The following is an 18,748-nucleotide window of genomic DNA, read 5'->3' on the forward strand; positions in this document are numbered from 1 at the left end:
TGCCTTCCAGGATAGGTGCTGCAACAAAGCCTTATGAATAGGTTCACAAGGTTCCTTCATCAATCTGGACAGCACCACATTAAATTCCCATGAAGGCGAAGGAATCCGGACAGGAGGGAACACTTTTTTCAAGCCTTCCAAAAAATCCTTGATCACAGGAATCTGGAAGAAGGAAGTCTGAAGGGAATATCCTGTAGGCAGTCAGTGCAGCGAGATGAACCTTAATGGAATGGAAATTAAGGCCATACTGCGCCAAATGTAGAAGATACGGAAGGATGACATCTTCCTTACATGTCGTCGGATCATAGTTCTTGGACTTGCACCAGATGCAGAATCTCTTCCACTAGTAAGCATAGGAAGTCCTAGTGGAAGGTCGCTTCGCCTCCTTCAGTATGTCCATACAATCTTCTGGTAGATTCAGATGGCCATATTGCACTCTCTCAGGAGCCATGCCGCCAAACTCAAAGACGAGAGGTTGGGGTGCACCATCTGCCCCCCCCCCCGAACTTCGTGAGAAGGTCCGGCTGGCACGGCAGCCGTATGTGAGGAAGGAGGGACCGGTGAAGCAGGTCCGTGAACCATCACTGCCTGGGCCATTCCGGGGCAATCGGGATCATCCACGCCCTGGACTGGGACAGCTTGATGAGCCCCGCCGGAATCAGGGGAATGGGTGGAAAAGCATACAGAAAGCTGTTCAACCAGTTGATCCATAGCGCATTCCCTAGCATCCCCTGCTGGTAGTGCCTGGAGGCAAAGTCTCGACATTTGCTGTTTTCGGCGGTGGCGAACAGATCTACGTCTATAGTCCCCCACCTTGCGAAGACTTCTCCTAGTACTTCGTCGTTTATGACCCATTTGTGGTTTTCCTGAATCAGTCTGCTCAGTGCATCCGCCTGAACATTCTGCACACCTGGTAGATGGGTAGCCGTTATAGTCAGTCCTCTGGCTAGAAGCCAGTGCCAGATCACCTGCACCTCCTGGGACAGAGTGCGCGATCTCGAGCCCCGCCGCTTGTTGAGGTAATACATCGTGGTCGTATTGTCCGTCTGTACAAGCAGAGAGTTGGTCTGGAAGGACGGATGAAAGGCCTTCAGCGCCAAGTGAACAGCTCTAAGTTCCAGGAAATTGATGTGGTACGTGGACTCCGTCTGGGACCACGTTCCTTGTATCTGTAAGTCTCCGGAGTGCGCCCCCCAGCCGTGGAGAGACGAATCCGTCACAATAGTCTGTGTGGGAATGTCCTTGTGGCAGGGAACCCATCTGAGGAGATTCTCCACTGAACACCACCACTTCAGAGACTGAAGAGCATGCAGAGACAGTCGTATCTTGTTGTCCCAAGATCCTTTCCTCTGATCCCACTGATCCTCCAAGCACTCCTGCAATGGTCTCATGTGCAGCCGAGCGTGTGGCGTGAGGAAGATACAAGAGGCCATCGACCCCAGTAGAGAAGACACCGTCCTCACTGTTGTAGATGGAGTGGTCATAAGAGCCTGAGCCTTCCGAAGGAGTAATCTCCTCCGAAGGAGACACGCTTGCTGACAGCGTATTGATGGAGGCTCCCAAGTACTGTATGCACTGGACCGGAGTCGCGACTGACTTGGACATATTGATGTGCAACCCCAGTTTGTTTAAGAGAATGCACGTCTTCTGGAAGTGCGCTTGAGCTTCCGAGGAGGAGGAGGAGGCCTTGATCAACCAATCGTCCAGGTACGGTAGACAAACACCTTGTTCTTCCTCAGGTGGGCAGCTACCACTGCCATGCACTTCGAGAACGTTCTGGGCGCAGACTTCAGCCCGAATGGCAGTACTGTGTACTGATAATGGAATCGCAGGAACTTTCTGTGTTTGTGTGCAATGGGCACATGGAAGTAAGCATCCTGTAGGTCTATAGCGCACAGCCAGTCTCCCTGTTGCATTTGAGGATAAATCTGATGCATCGACAGCATGCAAAATTTCTCTGCGAATCCACTTGTTTGCTTGTCGCAAATCCAGAATGGGCCTGAACTCGTTCTTGTCCTTCTTGCGAACCAGAAAGAACCGTGAGTACAGACCTCTTCCTCTTTGAGACAGAGGTGCGTCTTCGATCGCCCTTTTCCTTAACAGGGTATCGGCCTCCACCTGAAGCTCGCGCAGTAGAAACTGTGAGCTGACCGGTGAAATCGATGGTGGCGGGCTGGTGAACCGAAGACTGTATCCAATGCAAACCATATTCAGCACCCACTTGTCCTGAGTAATTTTTCTCCACTCTGCCAGAAAAAATTGAACGCTTCTCCCCACCGGAGTGGGTAAAGGATGCAGGGGAGGTAACCGCTCAGGGCCTAGACCCGGCCGGGCCCTTGTTCGCTGTTGCGGACTGCTGGCCGCCTCTGCCCTTCTGGAGCTTCTGGAAGGGCCGCCGGAACTGCTGCTGCTGTCCCGAAGCCTGTCCTCGCCCTCTGCCCTGCGCCCGAACTGTCTCTGGAACGGGCGGTAGGTCTTCTTCTCCTTGGGCTTCTCCAACCAGACAGCAGTCAGGGTCTCGGCTCCGCTTTCATGCCGGCCATTTCGTCATCCGCTTGCTTGCCAACTCGGATTTCCCCTGAGAAAGGCAAGTAGGCCACCTGCTGTTGAGCCTCTGGCTTGAGGGATGTAAGGCGAAGCCAAGCGTGGCACCGTTGGTTGATACCATGGCAGTACCCATGTGCTGCCAGAAGAGACATCAGCCGCCGCGCTGATGAGTTGGTTAGACACCAACATCCCCTCATTCAGGATCTCCTGAAAGTCCTCTCTCTTCTCTCGAGGAAGAAGCTCCACAAATTGCTGGAGGGACTCCCATAGGGCTCGATCATATCGCCCTAGCAAAGCCCCGGCACTGGCCGCCTTCATTGTGGTAGAAACTGTCCCACAGACCTTCCTACCAGCCGAGTCTATACAGCGGCTTTCCTGATCAGGAGGCACCATAGATGACGGGGTGGTGACGTGCTGCTTCCTAGCTGCCGTCAATATGACAAGAGTCCGGTGTAGGATCCATCCTAAGAAAAGCCGGGTCAGTCTCCGGAGCCCGGTATTTCTTGAGAAGCGTGGAGGGGGCCGCATTCGTAACTGCCGGGGTGAGAAACAGCTCCTCGGCGGGTTCCACCTATTCTGGCACTAAAGGCAGCAAAGGCAGAGACAGGTGCTGTTTATGCAGCGTCTCGAAAATCACGGACGTCCTGGGAGTAGGCACCGTCACCGTAATGCCCAACTTAGCCGCACTCCTCAGTAGCACATCCTGAAAGGAGACGATGTCGTCTACCGGCGACACTCTCGTCCCCGGGGATTCCGACAAGGTCGGCGAGTAATCCCTGGTCCCAGAAGAGAGCGTGCGGGATCTTGATGTGCGCCTCCTGTGCCGTGGTCGTGATCTTGTCGACGACTGGTGGCGACTCCGCGATCTGCCCCTCCTGTCGGAGCGAGAACGTGATCTTCTTGGTCTCGGACGCTCCACAGGCCTCACCGGAGCGGGCGACTGCGGCCTGACCGGGCGCCGCGGTTGAGAAGTCTCTTTCGGAGGCGTCGGGTACCGAGGCAGTGAAGCCGTCCTAGGCGGAGGAAGTGGAGGCGGTGTGGGAGTCCGTGGGGGAGGGCCTCTGGGCGATGGAGGAGGAGAAGGAGTCCTCGGTTTTGGAGGTGTATATACCTCGGAGTACACAGAGCCCTGTGACTCCTTGGGCGGCGGCGGTGAGGCAGAGCCTGTCGGCGCCCGCCGCTGGCGAGTCCCAGCGGACCCAGATGAACTCCTGGCGCCAAAACTCCTTCTGCTCTTCTTTGGCGTCTAAGAACACCGCCTCGATGTCGACAGTCGTTCCCTCGACGCCATACATCCTCGTCGACGAACGCCCTGGTCTCGCCGACGAGCGCCCTTGCCGCCGAACGCCTCCGTCTAGACGGCGAACGCTTCCTCGACGGCGAACGCCTGCAAGACTCCGACGTCCTTCTTGACGTCAAGGATCCCCTAGACACCGACCTCCTCTTCAGCGAAAGCGAAGTCGCCTCGACTGCGAGCGCCGATGCCGGTACGCCTCGCGACGTCGATGACTCGACGACTATGCCGACGACGACGATGAAGATATCGTCAACGGCGATCGACAGCGGTCTATTCAGGTCCCTCGACGCCGAACGTCGAAGTCGCCTCAACCCAGAGCCCTGGGGAGACTGGGAACAGACTGCAGTAATCCCTCTTCATGCAGTTGTCGGTGTAATCGACGCTGGACGGAGAACGGGGACGTTTGCTGGTCTTCCTGCCCTTGGGGAGCCCCCCCAGAGGCTTCAGCATAGGCAGACCCACTTTGTGCCTTCAGTCTTTCTTCCAGGCCTTGGAGCCTGATCTTCAATCTGTCCCTCAGGGTCCTGCTGGTAAAGGACTGGCAAATGTTGCATTCCTCAGGAGCATGAGATGAAGGAAGGCAGAGGATACACACCTCATGTGGGTCCGACTTGGCCTTCTTCCTCGAGCACTCCGGGCATTTATCAAATAATGCAGGCATATTTGATAAAATAGAGTGCTCAGATGATAGAAAAAGGGAAGAGGGCACCAAAACACGTCGTGTGAAGACTCAAACAATAAAAAGTGCAAAAAATTCTTTAACAAACCCAAAAAAGGGAGAGCTCAATGTTCCAGGGTCCTGCTAGCAGGAGCCGGAAAAAAGAACTGCAAGTAAAAGGGACCTGCTGTGCATTCTGGGATACTGAGAGTGTTCTGGAAAGTTCTCTTAAAGGCACAGTATCCTGTTCTGAGCCATAGCCTATGTCTGTCCACCACTTTCTCCATCATTCCAGAGGCTTCTGCTGGTAGGGAAAGATTTTCTCTTTGGAAAACACTGGACAGGCTGTGCTGTTTGTGGGTTTTTGGTGGAATTTCTAGTTGAAGTACTGGACAGTGTAGCCTGTGGATATAGGCTGCATTATCTGTCTTTAAATTCTCTTACGTGTCTGTGCAGGTCTGCATTTTTTAACAACTTAAGAGATTATTTTTAATTGCTCCGGGGTCCACGCACATGGGCGGGACTATTCACTAGATTATGACTATTCACAGAGATCCCTTACTACAGAATCAGACATCAAAATACCATTGCACCCGAATCCCAGAGCCCGTTGAAAAGTGGACTGACTGAGTCCCCACGTGCCAGAGTAGCTCAAAGATCGAGACCCCCTGTGTAGTCTCCTGGACTGGCCCTCCCCTCCTCCATCCCAGCTTGCAGCCTCTTTGTAACCGGACCGTTCTCCCATTGAAGTGAATGTGACACCCGATACCGTGACACCTCTGCACATGGACGCCTTGGAGCTTCCGGAGGTGAACTGTTGATGTGGCCTTGGACCATGCCCCATACTCACCATAAGTCCAGAAGAGCAGCCCCCGTGAGTCACTGACAGGTGCCCGAATGTAACAAGTTTTTCCACCATAGGACAACATTACTGATCAAGAAAATGCACTGTCCCCAGTTTTGAAAACTAAAAATTCGTAACTCGAAAAGTACTTAAATGATTCCAACTATCTTGGTATCTTAATTTATATAAAAAGTATGTTATTTTTATAAATTGGTGTTCGATGTCTTCATTGAGTTTGGTCTCACTTACTGCCTTTGTGTTAAAAAGGCTTAGCACTACCCTTCGATATGCTTAACTGCTCGCCCACACTACAACAAAACAGAACATTTGGGGTGGCATCTGTTCCAATGTAATTCTTCTGGGGTTTGCCTGGAGACTGCACAGAATACCTCTTTTTGGTATACCATATAAAGGGCCAGGTTCCTACAGCTCTCCATTGCTGGAAAATGCCTTGTGCTACCCCAGGGTGCAGCTGCCATTCTTGATCCACCAGACACCGCCAGCTGTTCATCTGCCCTGAAGTCCAAAGAGCCCAACAGGTGGATAATTACCAGGAAAGTGCCCTGATGTTCCAGCCAGCTCCAGAAACGAAGTGCCTCCTGGCACTGAATCGAAGATTCACCCCATCCTTGTTGCAGTACCACAGGGCGGTGGCGGTGTTGAACCTGACCAGGCATCACTTGGATTGATGATAGGAAAGACTTGCAACTCTGGTCTCCGGCGGAAGGCCCACCTCTACGTCAGAGTCTATTGATCGCCAGCTCTCCTAGAAGACCTCCCATTCCCAACAGTAATGCATCCATCACCACCATCAGATGTAGGCAGGGAAATGGGCCTGAGCCAGAACGGCAGTTCTTTTGCAGTCTTCTCCGGAACCTGGATGGAATCAAACCAGTTCCCCTGGTGCTGGGCCCACTGAAACTTTGGGTTCTATGTGAGAGCCTGCATATTCCATCTGGCTTAGTTGATGCACAAGAAGCAAGATTCAAAAGAGCTCCAGGAGTTTCAGAACGACTCTCACTGAAACCTAGGACAGAAGCCGAACTATTAGATCAAAGTCCAAACGTCCAGTATTGGAGGGAAGACTCAAAACTGTACCGTATCCAGGAAGGCAACAATGAAAATAAGCCTTTGCAGTCAGGATTGTCTCAAAGGGGTAGAGAGTTCTCGAAGGGGTAGAGAGACCTATGGAAAGTGCTGTGGTCAAACATTCTCCAAAGTGTTTAATGCCGAACCAGTCTGATCCATCGTTTGGCATGCTCTTCAGACAGGCTTGCACATCTCCCAAGAAACCTGTGAATCTCATCCAAGCATGCTGTCGAAGTATCGCACTAATACAACTGCTCTGCCCAAGCAGTCGGTAGTGTCCTGTCCAGAACAGATCACGTGGTTTGTGCCATTCTGACCATTCCGGGTGGTTAGAGCTAGATTAGTCCAACATTCTTTTTGAGGGCTGCCAGCTAGATCTTAACCATGTCCCCATAAAAGCATGGGTATTTTTCCCCAGTAAACAGCTACACTGGCCGATTAATAAAAATAGTCTTCCTAAGAGCTTGGCTACATTTTTACTCTGTCTGGGGAAATCATAGGGAATTCATTTGCGTTCACCCTACTGGTGGTAGCCTGAACCACCAATCTTTCGGGCATAGGGTGCTGTCCCAAACAGTCAGGGTTGTCTGGTGCCAGACTGCGGCATCTAGCAACATGCATTTTAATTGGTGGAAAGGAACAAGACTTCAACCAGATACCAATCAGGTTGTCATGTCTGGGCTTCATTAAATGAAGAAAAAAGTTCAGATGACGTTTGTCCAGGTTGCAAAACTTCTAGCAGTACATTAGTTTTAGTACCATGGCAAAGGGGGCATTCTCTTCCATTGAAGACATGGGGGAGAATACAACCCAGTGTCCTGGGCCATGTCCAACCCACTGGAAAGTCCATTCATAAATTGTCATCATAGCACTGGCTTCTGTCAAGGCTTGTCGCCTCTAATTAGAGTTAGAACCAATAAGTTGTTGGAGCGCTGGGATGCAGCTTCAAAGAAAAGGCATAGTTCTACTGAGTCAGACTGGACTGGGGCTGTTGTGTCGGTACAGCTTCAGGACGGGGCCTTGTCAGGGCTAAGATGAATTCAGCTTGGAGTCTGAGAGGACGATAGCAACAGGGTCTTCATCTGGCAGTGTTGGAGCTTGTGTTTGCGCCAAAGAGACCGGTGTGGAATGGGTGCCAAATTGGTAGTCCACTCTAGTCCTGGAGTGGAACCTGAGGCAGGTTCAGTAGTCAGAGAGTTGAGGATGCAACCTCACAAATTGATTTGGAAACTCTGGGTGCATAGGAATCGGTTGCAGGATTGGCTCCTCTGTGGAGTGACGAAGCAAGAAAACGAGGCACCCGGATATCCTCTGGACTTTAGATTGACAGTGGCAGGGCTAGGGCAGTTCCTATTCAGAAGTCTGACTAGGCCCTCTCACTGGAATGGCCATGTGACTGCGAATGGGTCCACTTCTGACTTCGTTGGACAAGACTTACAAAACTTCCTTCAGTGTTCCGCACATACAGCTTCACTTTACGGGATTTCCTTCGGATTCATAAAGGCATACTTTGCAGGACTTCGAATTGTGCGCTGAACCCAAACAGCAGAGGCCCACCACAAGGGAATCTGTCACAGAAATTTGCCGACAACCGTGCCTAAAAGGATTTAGCTCTGTAGTTTTAAGAGGAGACCTAGTTCCCTGGGAAAAATAATTTTGTAAGGAAAAACTAGTCAACTAATGTAGAAAAAGTTGGAAGTGACTCCAGATCAAAGTATGGAGGAGCGTAAAGAAAAGAACGGACATATACAGGTTGGAGTGGAGCTTACATGTGGCTCCATCGTTCCTTCTGGAGTGGATTAAAGTCCGCACTGAGCCGAATGATACTACTACCAGCACGCAGGAGCAACACCCTTAAAATATTACGGACGCAGTCTGTGCCTGGGGATATTCTAAAAGCAAATACAATAGTTCTTTGACAACAGATGGCTAAAAGACATCTAGAGAAGAGATATACAATGGTCTATATGTGGGATTAGGACGTGCATATCAAGTCTGGATGGTGGAACAGCAGAGGTAAAGACTTAGCTTTGACACCACAATAGTGAGCTTAATGTTGACTGCCAGAACTTGGACCTTTTTTGAAGTTAAAAGTAACTGCCCGTCATTCAGGAGAAATAGGTGTCTAATGTTAAGAGCGATCAAAAGTTAGAAGATTAAGCACTGAAATACTAGGAATTGTATTATGTTTACTCAGGTTTTACACTCATTTTATTAATATTAGAACTGATCTTTCAACGGGTAACCCCTCTAATCAACCACTTACCTACCACTTAACTTTGAATTAGTCTCATCTTAGATTTAAAGTACAAGCCGAGCCCCTGTTTATGGATTAAAAGGGGTATCAAGAACTATCTGGGTTGATGGTAGAAAAATCAAGAAGGGTAACCATCTCCACCGCTTTGTAAATATCTGAAGTTTTCACAGCCAGTCGCCATCAAGGACGGCACAGTGACATTTATGAAGCGGAGGATCAGACCGCAATATAAGGAGTTCTAATTGACTATGATTTGTTTATTGATGCCCATTTGCCAGCTGTTTTGCTTTTCCATCTCAAAGTCCTGGGTAGAATATTTCTATATGAAACTTTGGCACATAAGAATGATCTAGCTCAATAATCCATTCTCGCATTGACTGTTGTAATGTAATTTTGTTGGGATGTCAGTAGTAACTTTCTAGTATGATCTGGCATATAGAAGCCAATTGTCCAGGTAGAGATAAAAAAATAAACTTTTCCTTCAGTGGACAATTACCACCAACATGCATTCACCACTTCGGGGGTTGATTTGAGAAGAAAACTGGACCGAAATCAGTAGTAAAATAAATAAATTTCAATAATTTCCAGTGTTTGATGATAGGGATATAGGTGCATGCAAGCACAGAATTTTTGCTAGCAACCTGTTCGGCATTCTTAAAACAGGTAGTCTTTACCTATGCCTCCCTCGCTCTTATTGCCACGAAGCACTGGATTCAGCTTTCTCTCCCAGTTTGTAATCTAATTTAGTTTTTCTCTGCTACCAAAGTCACTTTTCCTTGGGGACAGATGCAACCATCAGCACCACAACATTCCTTGTGGCAACGCTTCATTCTATAAATGTATATGATCGTCTGTACAGTCACCGGTGTTCAGGGACTGCAGTAGTTGATACAGAGCCAACATCCTGTCTTTTCTCTTTCACCCAGGTTTAGTACTTTCAAATCCTGGATGGCTCTGAATTCTAGTTTTGTGCTCTTTTGCTACCTTCCTGGCTTTTGTACAGTATTCGTTTCATGGGAGCACATGAAATGCACTTTTTGAACCAGCTGGTCTACATGTATGTATAGAAGGTTTGCAGAATAACATCTGAATAGGAGAAAAATTAGGCCTACAATTATTTTTGTAACTGCTAGACAATTAATGTAAATGTTGTTGAGATTTACTCCATCTGGAAGCTCAAGCATGTGGGTGGGTGGATTGATGGGGGGTAAGGATTAGTTACTTACCTGTAATCCTAGTTCTCTTCCAGCGGTATCCTCATCAAAGTCATAAGCATTAGAATATTCCCACCCATGCGCGGGACCCCGCAAACACTATATTATTTGTGCCCCACATATATATATATATATATATATATATACATATACATATACATATACATATACATATACATATACATATACATATACATACATATACATATATATACATATATATACATATATATATACATACATATATATATATATATATATATATATACATATATATATACATATATATATATATATATATATATATATATATATATATATATATATATATATATATATATATATATATATATATATATATATATGTACACATATATATAAAAATAAGCAATTGCAGCCTAATAAACACTAGAGCTGAATCATGCTGTAAAGAATTTCCACCATACATGAATAACATGCATTAGAAACATGAGAAACAACCATAAAGTTGGTTTTGGAACGGTTTTAATGCTCAGAAAACAGTAGAAATTCTTATAGAACACTGAAAGCATAGGAAGCTCCCAGGCTGCATTGCAAACACACAGTCTAAAAAGACTGAAAAGCTAACCTGTAGCTGCATGCAATAAACGGACAACTTGCTTTAAGGCACTCCTGACCCCCAGCTTCCCATCATGCCTCAGGGGTGACAGTTAGGTCAGTTGTTCTTTGCGGAGACTGAAATACCATTAAACTAAGAGGTTTACAATATCTCCAACTTAAAATAGTCCTTTGCACGGGGAGGCGGGAGGGTAGCTTATGACTTTGATGAGGATACCCCTGGAAGAGAACTAGGATCACAGGTAAGTAACTAATCCTCCTCTTCCAGGGGATCCTCATTAATAGTCATAAGCGTAAGAATAGAATAGCGTGCCTCACCTCATCTACCTGCGGGCAAAGGAAAACACAGTAAATATAATTAGTAAGCTTAGTTAAAAACACCAAGCAAGGATAGAGTAAAAAAACACTATCCAAACAGATTCTTGAAGGAGGCCTGGCCTACTTGAGCATCAGCCCTGGAATCAGACTCTAGGCAGTAGTGCCTCGTAAAAACTGGTTTCCAGGTTGCAGCCTTGAAAATTTCTGACAAAGGGAATGCAACAGTGGCCGCTTTCCCCTTGGGGGAATAAGCCTTGGGAGGTAAAGGTAAGGGCCTTTTTGCCAGCTGATAAGCTAAGGTAATGCATGAAACAATCCATCTTGAAATGGATCTCTTAGCGGCTGGGAAGCCAATTCTCATGGCACCATAGCTAACAAACAATTGATCTGTCTTCCTTATCTCTTTTGTACTCTGTAAGTAGAACTTAAGTACTCTTAAGATCTAAGGAATGAAGGGACCGCTCAGCTGGGGTCGCCGGATCAGGGAAGAAAGATGGCAGGGATATGGACTGATTGATGTGAAAATCAGACACCACCTTAGGGAGAAAAGGATGTGCCCTCAAGACTACTCTGTTATGGTGGAAAAAAGTGTAAGGCTCATTGGTACATAGTGCTTGTATCTCGCTTACTCTGCGCGCTGATGTAATCACTACTAGAAAAGCCGCCTTCCAAGATAAGTGCTGCAAGGAAGCTCTGTGGATGGGCTCAAAGGGAGGGCCCATCAACTTAGACAACACCTGGTGCAACTTCCACAGAGGAGAAGGGTTTCTAACAGGGGGATACACTTTCTTTAACCCCTGTAAGAAGTCCTTGACCACCTGCACTTGGAAAAAGGAGGGCTGACTGGGTGACTTCCTGTAAGCTGTAATGGCAGATAAATGCACTCTGATCAAAGCATATTTAAGACCAGGTCTTGCTAAGTACAGAAGGTAAGGGAGAATAACATCCTCCTGCTCCTTTGTGGGATCAAAGTGATGCTCTCTACACCAAAGAAAAAACCTCTTCCATTTAAACGCATACGACGTTCTTGTGGATGGTCTTTTCGCTTACTTTAAAATATGCATACAATCCGGAGGCAGATTTAAATGTCCGTATTGAAGGACTTCATGGAGCCCTGCTGTCAAGCTCAGCGAGGGAAGTTTGGGATGAAGAATCCTCCTTCCCATCTTGGACAGCAGGTCTGGCCTGCAAGGTAGTCTCCTGTGTGGAAGCGCCGACAGATGTAGAAGGTCCGGGTACCACCACTGCCGTGGCCAGCCTGGAGCTATCAGAATCATGGTCATGTTGGATCTGAGTAGCTTGGACACCACCTTCGGGATCAGGGGCAGAGGAGGAAAGATGTAGGCAAATGTCCCTGACCAGTCCATCAAAAAGCATTCCCTCTTGTCCCTGGCCGGTAGAATCTGGACGCGAAGGAGTGGCATTTTGTGTTTTCGTCGTCCACGAACAGATCTCTTTCCGGACGACCCCAACGATGGAAAAGGTCTGCCACCACCTCGTCGTGCAGCACCCAGTCTGGCTGATCTTCGAAGTGCCTGCTGAGGGCGTCTGCCTTGACGTTTAGCTCTCCTGGAAGATGCACTGCCACCACAGAGAGGTTCCGGGCGAGCAGCCAGTGCCAGATGGCCTGAGACTCCAGGGAGAGCGCACGTGACAGAGTTCCACCTTGCTTGTTCAGGTAGAACATGGTCATTGTGTTGTCTGTCTGGACCAGGACTGAATCGGACTCGATCGCAGGCAGGAAAGCTCTCAGAGCTAGATGGACTGCCCGGAGTTCCAGCATGTTGATGTGGTAGGTCTGTTCTTTTGCCGATCAGCGTCCTTGAATCTGAAGGCATCCCATATGCACGCCCCAGCCTTGCAGAGATGTGTCTGTCACGACCGATTGCACTGGTAGTGGTTGGTGAAAATGGACTCCCACGATCAGATTCCGCTGCTGGGTCCACCATGAGAGGGAGGATCTGGCCGCCTGAGAGAGAGAGAGAGAGAGAGATCTGATCCTCCCAGCGACCTGTCGACTGATCCCACTATTCCTCCAGAGTCTGCTGCAGAGGACGCATCCTCAGCCTGGCGTTGGGAATTCGAAAGATACAGAACGCCATGGATCCTAGCAGGGATACCACCTACCTGACTGTCGGATTCTACGCCTGGAGCAGAAGCCTGCATCTGTGCTTCATGGAAGATACTCTCCTCCGAAGGATACGCTCTTCCCATGGTTGTGTCCAGAGCGGAGCAGAGATAGTGGATGGTCTGGGTGGGCTGCTGCACCGACTTGTCCATGTTGACATGCAGGCCGAGGTCGTGCAACTGCTGCAGGCAGAACTGGAAGTCACTCCTTTTCCTCTTTGAGAGGGTGGAACCTCCACTATCGCCTGCTTTTGAAAAAGAGCTCTCACCTCTTTTCGAAGCAGCTGTAATTGATGGGGACGAGACTTTTTTGGTGGAATGTCCTTCGGAAGCGCTCGGAAACGTAGCGCATATCCATTGCGCAGCATATTCAGCACCCATCGATATCCTGTGATGCTGGCCCACTCTGCTAGATGTTGAGAAGCACTTCCTCCCACTGGAGTGGGCAACGGAGGCGGAGGAAGCCACTGCTCAGGACTTCCCTCTCGTCGTGGTAGAGGACTGCTGTTGGTGACCACCTCTACCTCTGTTGGACTTTCCTCCTCGAAACTGGGTCTTCCCCTGGTTCTTATTTTGGGACCACGGAGGGGTTTGAACCCTCTGTTGAGGACCTTTGCGCTGGTTGGATTTATAGAGGCGCTTAAATTCTTTTTTCTTCTCCAGCCCAACTGCCTTGACCGTGTCCAACTCTGTTTTCATCCTAGTCATCTCCTCGTCAGCGTGGGAGCCGAAGAGAGAAGAGCCAGGGAACGGGAGGTTCATGATACTTTGTTGAGCGTCTGGCTTACGTCCTGTTAACTGTAACTAGGACGATCTTCTGGCGCATATTCCATGCGCGTAAGAGTGCGCTGATAACACCGCGCCATCTGCCGCTGTGCCTATTGCTTGGTTAGCCACCAGAAATCCCTCTGACTATCTCTGCGAAATCCTTCTGGTCTTCCTTTGGAAGCTTGGCTTGGAAACGCTCCAAAGAGTCCCAGAGAGCCCTGTCATACCTGCCAAGCTACGCCGCCGCGCTGGAGACCTTAAGAGAAGCAGCAGCAGAAGTGCAGATCTTGCAACCCACGAGTCCTGGGACCTGCTGTCCTTGTCTGGTGGAACAGAAGAAGTGGCCGAAACAGCCTCTTTTTTGCTGCTGCCACAATGAGAGTCTGCAAGAGGGTCTGTCTTGACGAAGATTGGATCTGAGGTAGCCGGCTTGTATTTTTTCCAGAGACAAGCCAGAACCGCCTTAATGGTCTCTGGAGTTAAAAACGTGTCCATGACTGGGTCAAGGATCACAGGAACCAATGGCAGTAGAGGTCGAGATGCTGTCTTCTTATGGAGAGTTTTGAAAATCACTGTTGTCGTGATATGCGGGACAGACATCTCGATATTAAGCTTTTGGGCACCTCTTTGCAGAACCTCATGGTAGGTGGCAATATCGTCTATGGGAGAGACCCTGGTAGTCGGGCTGTCCGATAGTGTGGGAGAGTAATCTCTCATGGAGGATCGGGTGGAGGAAGACGAGGACATAGATGGTGTTCTCCTACGCCGTCGGTGTTCAGAAAACATCCCTTCTCGCGTCTCGGAGAGCGAGACCTGTGGCGCCTTGTCTCTAGAGACCTCTCCTGTCTGTGTCTAGGAGGGCCCGCTCTGTCTGCTTCATCCACTAGTCTCTGCAGAGGAGACCTATGTACAGAGCTGGCATATTCCTGCACCCACCTTGCTGCTCCAGAGTCCTTCCAGTGACTTGCAGGTAGGTACCATCTTGGGGACAACTGAGACGCAGCAGGGGCCCCCTATGATTGTGAAGGAGACTTGCGGACGAGGGTAGCAGGTTCCGGAGTGGGAGACTTTGTATATGCCCTCCTGGAAGAGTGAGGGGGCGAATGTCGTGATGCCGACTCCGTCACCAGGACCACTGAGTCCCCAGATCTCACCAAGGCCTGTCTCGACGTCGAATGCATTCTGGACACCGATCTAGGCTCCTGCCGTCCTCTCGACATCGAACGCATCCACGACGTCGATCTGTGCCGATAAGAAGCAGGTGAGTGCTGTCTCAACGTCGAACGGCGATGAGAAGCAGACGGAGGATGTCTCTCACTCAACGCCGAATGTCTCCTAGACGACGGCGGAGCTGGATCCAGTCTCGACGTCGAAGGTCTTCGAGACGACAGCGGAGGGATTTGTCTCGTCCTCGACGCTGAACGCAGTCGATATGACAGTTGAGACTTCATCCTCTACTCCAATCGTCGCCGGCGGTGTCCTCGTTCTCGACGTCGATCACTGGTGGGATTGCGACGACAGAAGAGAACCTGCCCTCGACGTCAAACGCATGGCCTTGGTACCTCGACGCCGATCGTCGCCGGGTTGACGGCGGCGGAGGGTCTCTGCTCCTCGTCGGGTTGACGACAGCGGAGGAGTCTTGTCTCTCGACGCCGATCGTCGCCGGGTTGACGACGGCAGAGGTTGAATCTTCGACATACCTTTTCCCGACGGCGAGCCCGCCGTCGAGGGTCTTTTCTTTGATAAATGACCCATTTGAAGATCTTTTTTCAGCGTAGAGCCCGACGCTAAAGCTGAAAAACGCGAGGACTTACTTCTAGAAGATGTTCTAGCCCTCTTGGAGCCCTAATTTACTGGAGATCTTCCTCTTGACAGGCCATGAATGCAAATTCGCTCTCTGTCTTTCAAAGTTCTGCTGGTCAGGTGCTGACAGTGAGAGCAGGCCTTTGGGTCATGGTCTTCAGGGAGAGACTTCGTGAGAGTCTGTTTTGGCCTTCTTATGACCACAAGAAGGGCAAAAGTAAAAAAGAGACAGCATTTTAAGGAGTTAAAAATGCCTTAAACTGTCGAAAAAAGGACAGTCCCTTTCTTCTAAAGATGTAAAACGTCGAAGTAAAGAGAAAAAGTTATCAAAAGTGAAATGATTGCTCTGAAGAAATCAGAAAAGAGTGGAGCTGTGTTGCCAGGATCCTTCCAGAAGGGGCCGGAAAGAACCACTGACCTGTCACCCCTGAGGCATTATGGGAAGCTGGGGGTCAGGAGTGCCTTAAAGGCACGGTGTCAGTTTATTGCATGCAGCTACAGGTTAGCTTTTCAGTCTTTTTAGACTGTGTTTGCAATGCAGCCTGGGCGCTTCCTATGCTTTCAGTGTTTTATAAGAATTTCTACTGTTTTCTGAGCATTAAAACAGTTCCAAAACAAACTTTATGGTTGTTTCTCATGTTTCTAATGCACGTTATTCATGTATGGTGGAAATTCTTTACAGCATGATTCAGCTCTAGAGTTTATTAGGCTGCAATTGCTTATTTTTATATATATATATATGGTTATATATATGTGGGGCACATATAATATAGTGTTTCCGGGGTCCCGCGCATACTCGGGAATATTCTAATGCTTAGGACTATTGATGAGTATCCCCTGGAAGAAAACTGAGGGCTCTTAATGCAATCACTTCCACCTCTGTAGAATATATAACAAGCTGGCCGGCCAGCACTTTAGTCCTGTGAAGGGTTGAGAATACGTAATAAACACAAATCCTTCAAAGTTACCATTGGGGTCAGAAAGGTCCATCCCGAAATCAGGCACACCTGAATCAGATTTCAGAGGCACTTGAACATTCAATTCGTATTTGTTTTTACAATCCAATTGAAAACTGATTAACAGCACATGACAATCACAGAGCAGAGGAAAAATGTGACACTAAAGGAATGCAGGTGAGTTCAGAGTATGCGCAAATGCCTCAGTTTTTGTTAAAATGTTCCTAAGATTCTACTTCAAGTTGGATGCAAGTTACTCACAACAGGATATTAGTGCAGCAAACATTCTAAAAAGGTACAATCTGATTTCATTGTTTAAAAAAAAAACCTCAATTTTTTGAGGGAACTATGTAAAATGAAGTCTACATAAATAAACAGATGGACTTCTATCAAGTCTGTTCAGAAAAACTGCGACTATACGCGTTTATTTCATAGGTTTGCTCTCATTGAGTGAAACAAAATTAAACCGGAAAATACAAAAAAGTAATAAAGTCATTTTTATGAAACTAAACGATATGAGACAGACATTTGCCTTTAAGCCTACAGACCAAATCCAAAATATTAATTTATTTATAAACCTACACTTACCATCAATTAGTTCTTCTTTAAGTTTCGTTAATTCTTTTCTCATTTCTTCTAAAATATCCTGCAATTGACAAGAATATTTGATGAGCAAGGGTTACTTGCACAAGTTAGAGCACTAATACTATTTAACTAATATTAAAAATTGGATGTGTTGCACCATGACCAGCACCAAAACTAACAATGGCTGGTATCTGTAGGTTTAAATAAAGTTGAATCATTTAAGAACTAATTGCGCTTCACTTGTGTTGTAACCAAGAAAAAAACCTGTGCATCATTCCGTTCATATGTACAACACTCGTGTTCTGGGTTTGTTAATTTGTCACTGTGATCACGAGTTGGGAGCACCTTTTTTTACACTTGGATTGTGCATTCTTGGTTTCGCATCTTGATTTCAGGACAAGGACGGGTCAGGAGTAACCAAAATATTTGGAATTATCCAGAACCATAGTACCTGGTTCCCAAAAACAAAAACCTACCGGTCCCCAACAGATTAGCATGCTGTTTTATTTATTGAATGATCACGCTATGTATTTTATTTTTACTGTGGTTTTTATATTGTGATGGTTTTGAATACCTGGAAACAATGAACATTCTACCTATCCCTCAATCTACTTGCAGATTTCACACCTTTTGAATATCCAAGGTGCCAAACTGGATCCAGAAATATTTCCACAGCACTTCCAAGAAGGCTGCGGCACTGGTGCCATACTGGCACCAGAACCGCCACTGCAACATCACTGGAACCATAAAGCAGCCTCCACAGCACCCTGATTTCAGTTCCCATCTATATTATTTTCTATGGCAATGAGGCTGAAGGACGATCCTGTTAAGGTGCACTGCATCTAAACATCATGGTACATTATTAACCTGGCATATTTATGATCATCCTTCAAGACTGGGATGTGGGAGGGATCGGTGAGGAATCTGTTTCTGGTAGATGGAGTACCGTCCAGAAACAGAGAAAGTCCTGGAGGAGAGAACGAGCAAAATGGCCTATTGAGCTTCTGAATCTAAGCAGGAGTCCTTAGCAAAACTATGAAGGGATGCACATGTTGCCGCTTTACACATTTCGACCACCAGAAATACCATCGCTAATGCAGTGATGGACTTGGCCCCTGTGAAATGGGCCTAGATGCCCTTAGATGGTTCTTTACGTAGTAGAGCGCAACACATTTTAATGCATAAGACGATCCATCTCAATATCCATTCTTGTTGCCGAGGGCCCTACAAACAGCTCGTAATCGGCCATAGAATCTTTGGTATGGTCAATATTAAAACTGCCCTTTTTGGATCTAGCAGGTGTAATCTCTCCACCTCCTTGGTGGGATGTGGGTGCCGCAGGGGGTAAAAAAGAGACAGGCTACTAATCCAGATGCAGAGAGGTCATTAGATTGAGCAGCAAAGCGGTTCTAAGAACCACCTTGCCGGGGGAAAAAGGAGGGAGTGCACTCCGCACTTGCAAATCACCAACCGGCCTCACTGATTTAAGCGCAATAAGGAGAACTGTTTTAAACATTAAAAGCCTCAATTGGCAACTATGTAGTCGCTCAAATGAATAGCTCAAAGATGTCTAAACCAGTTTAGGTTCCCAATGCAGAATGACAACTACAAATGGAAAAATATGTCTAGCCCTTCCAAAATCTGAAAACTACGGACAACTTAAACAAGGATGTTAGCTCAGAAAATAG

At 47.8% G+C, this 18,748-nt stretch overlaps 1 protein-coding gene across 6 annotated transcripts in view; it reads right to left on the minus strand.

Moving 5' to 3' along the window:
- ENAH (ENAH actin regulator) overlaps positions 1–18,748 on the minus strand; it is a 799,370-nt gene that overhangs the window by 24,599 nt on the left and 756,023 nt on the right. For all 6 annotated transcript variants that reach the window (XM_086926161.1, XM_086926157.1, XM_086926158.1 and 3 more), the window contains one exon: positions 17,064–17,121. In XM_086926161.1, the coding sequence (XP_086782287.1) occupies positions 17,064–17,121 (58 nt within the window). The remainder of the gene's footprint in view (positions 1–17,063; positions 17,122–18,748) is intronic.

Source organism: Lissotriton vulgaris, chromosome 6 (genome assembly GCF_964263255.1).
Source record: "Lissotriton vulgaris chromosome 6, aLisVul1.2, whole genome shotgun sequence".
In the NCBI taxonomy this organism is placed as follows: Eukaryota; Metazoa; Chordata; class Amphibia; order Caudata; family Salamandridae; genus Lissotriton; species Lissotriton vulgaris.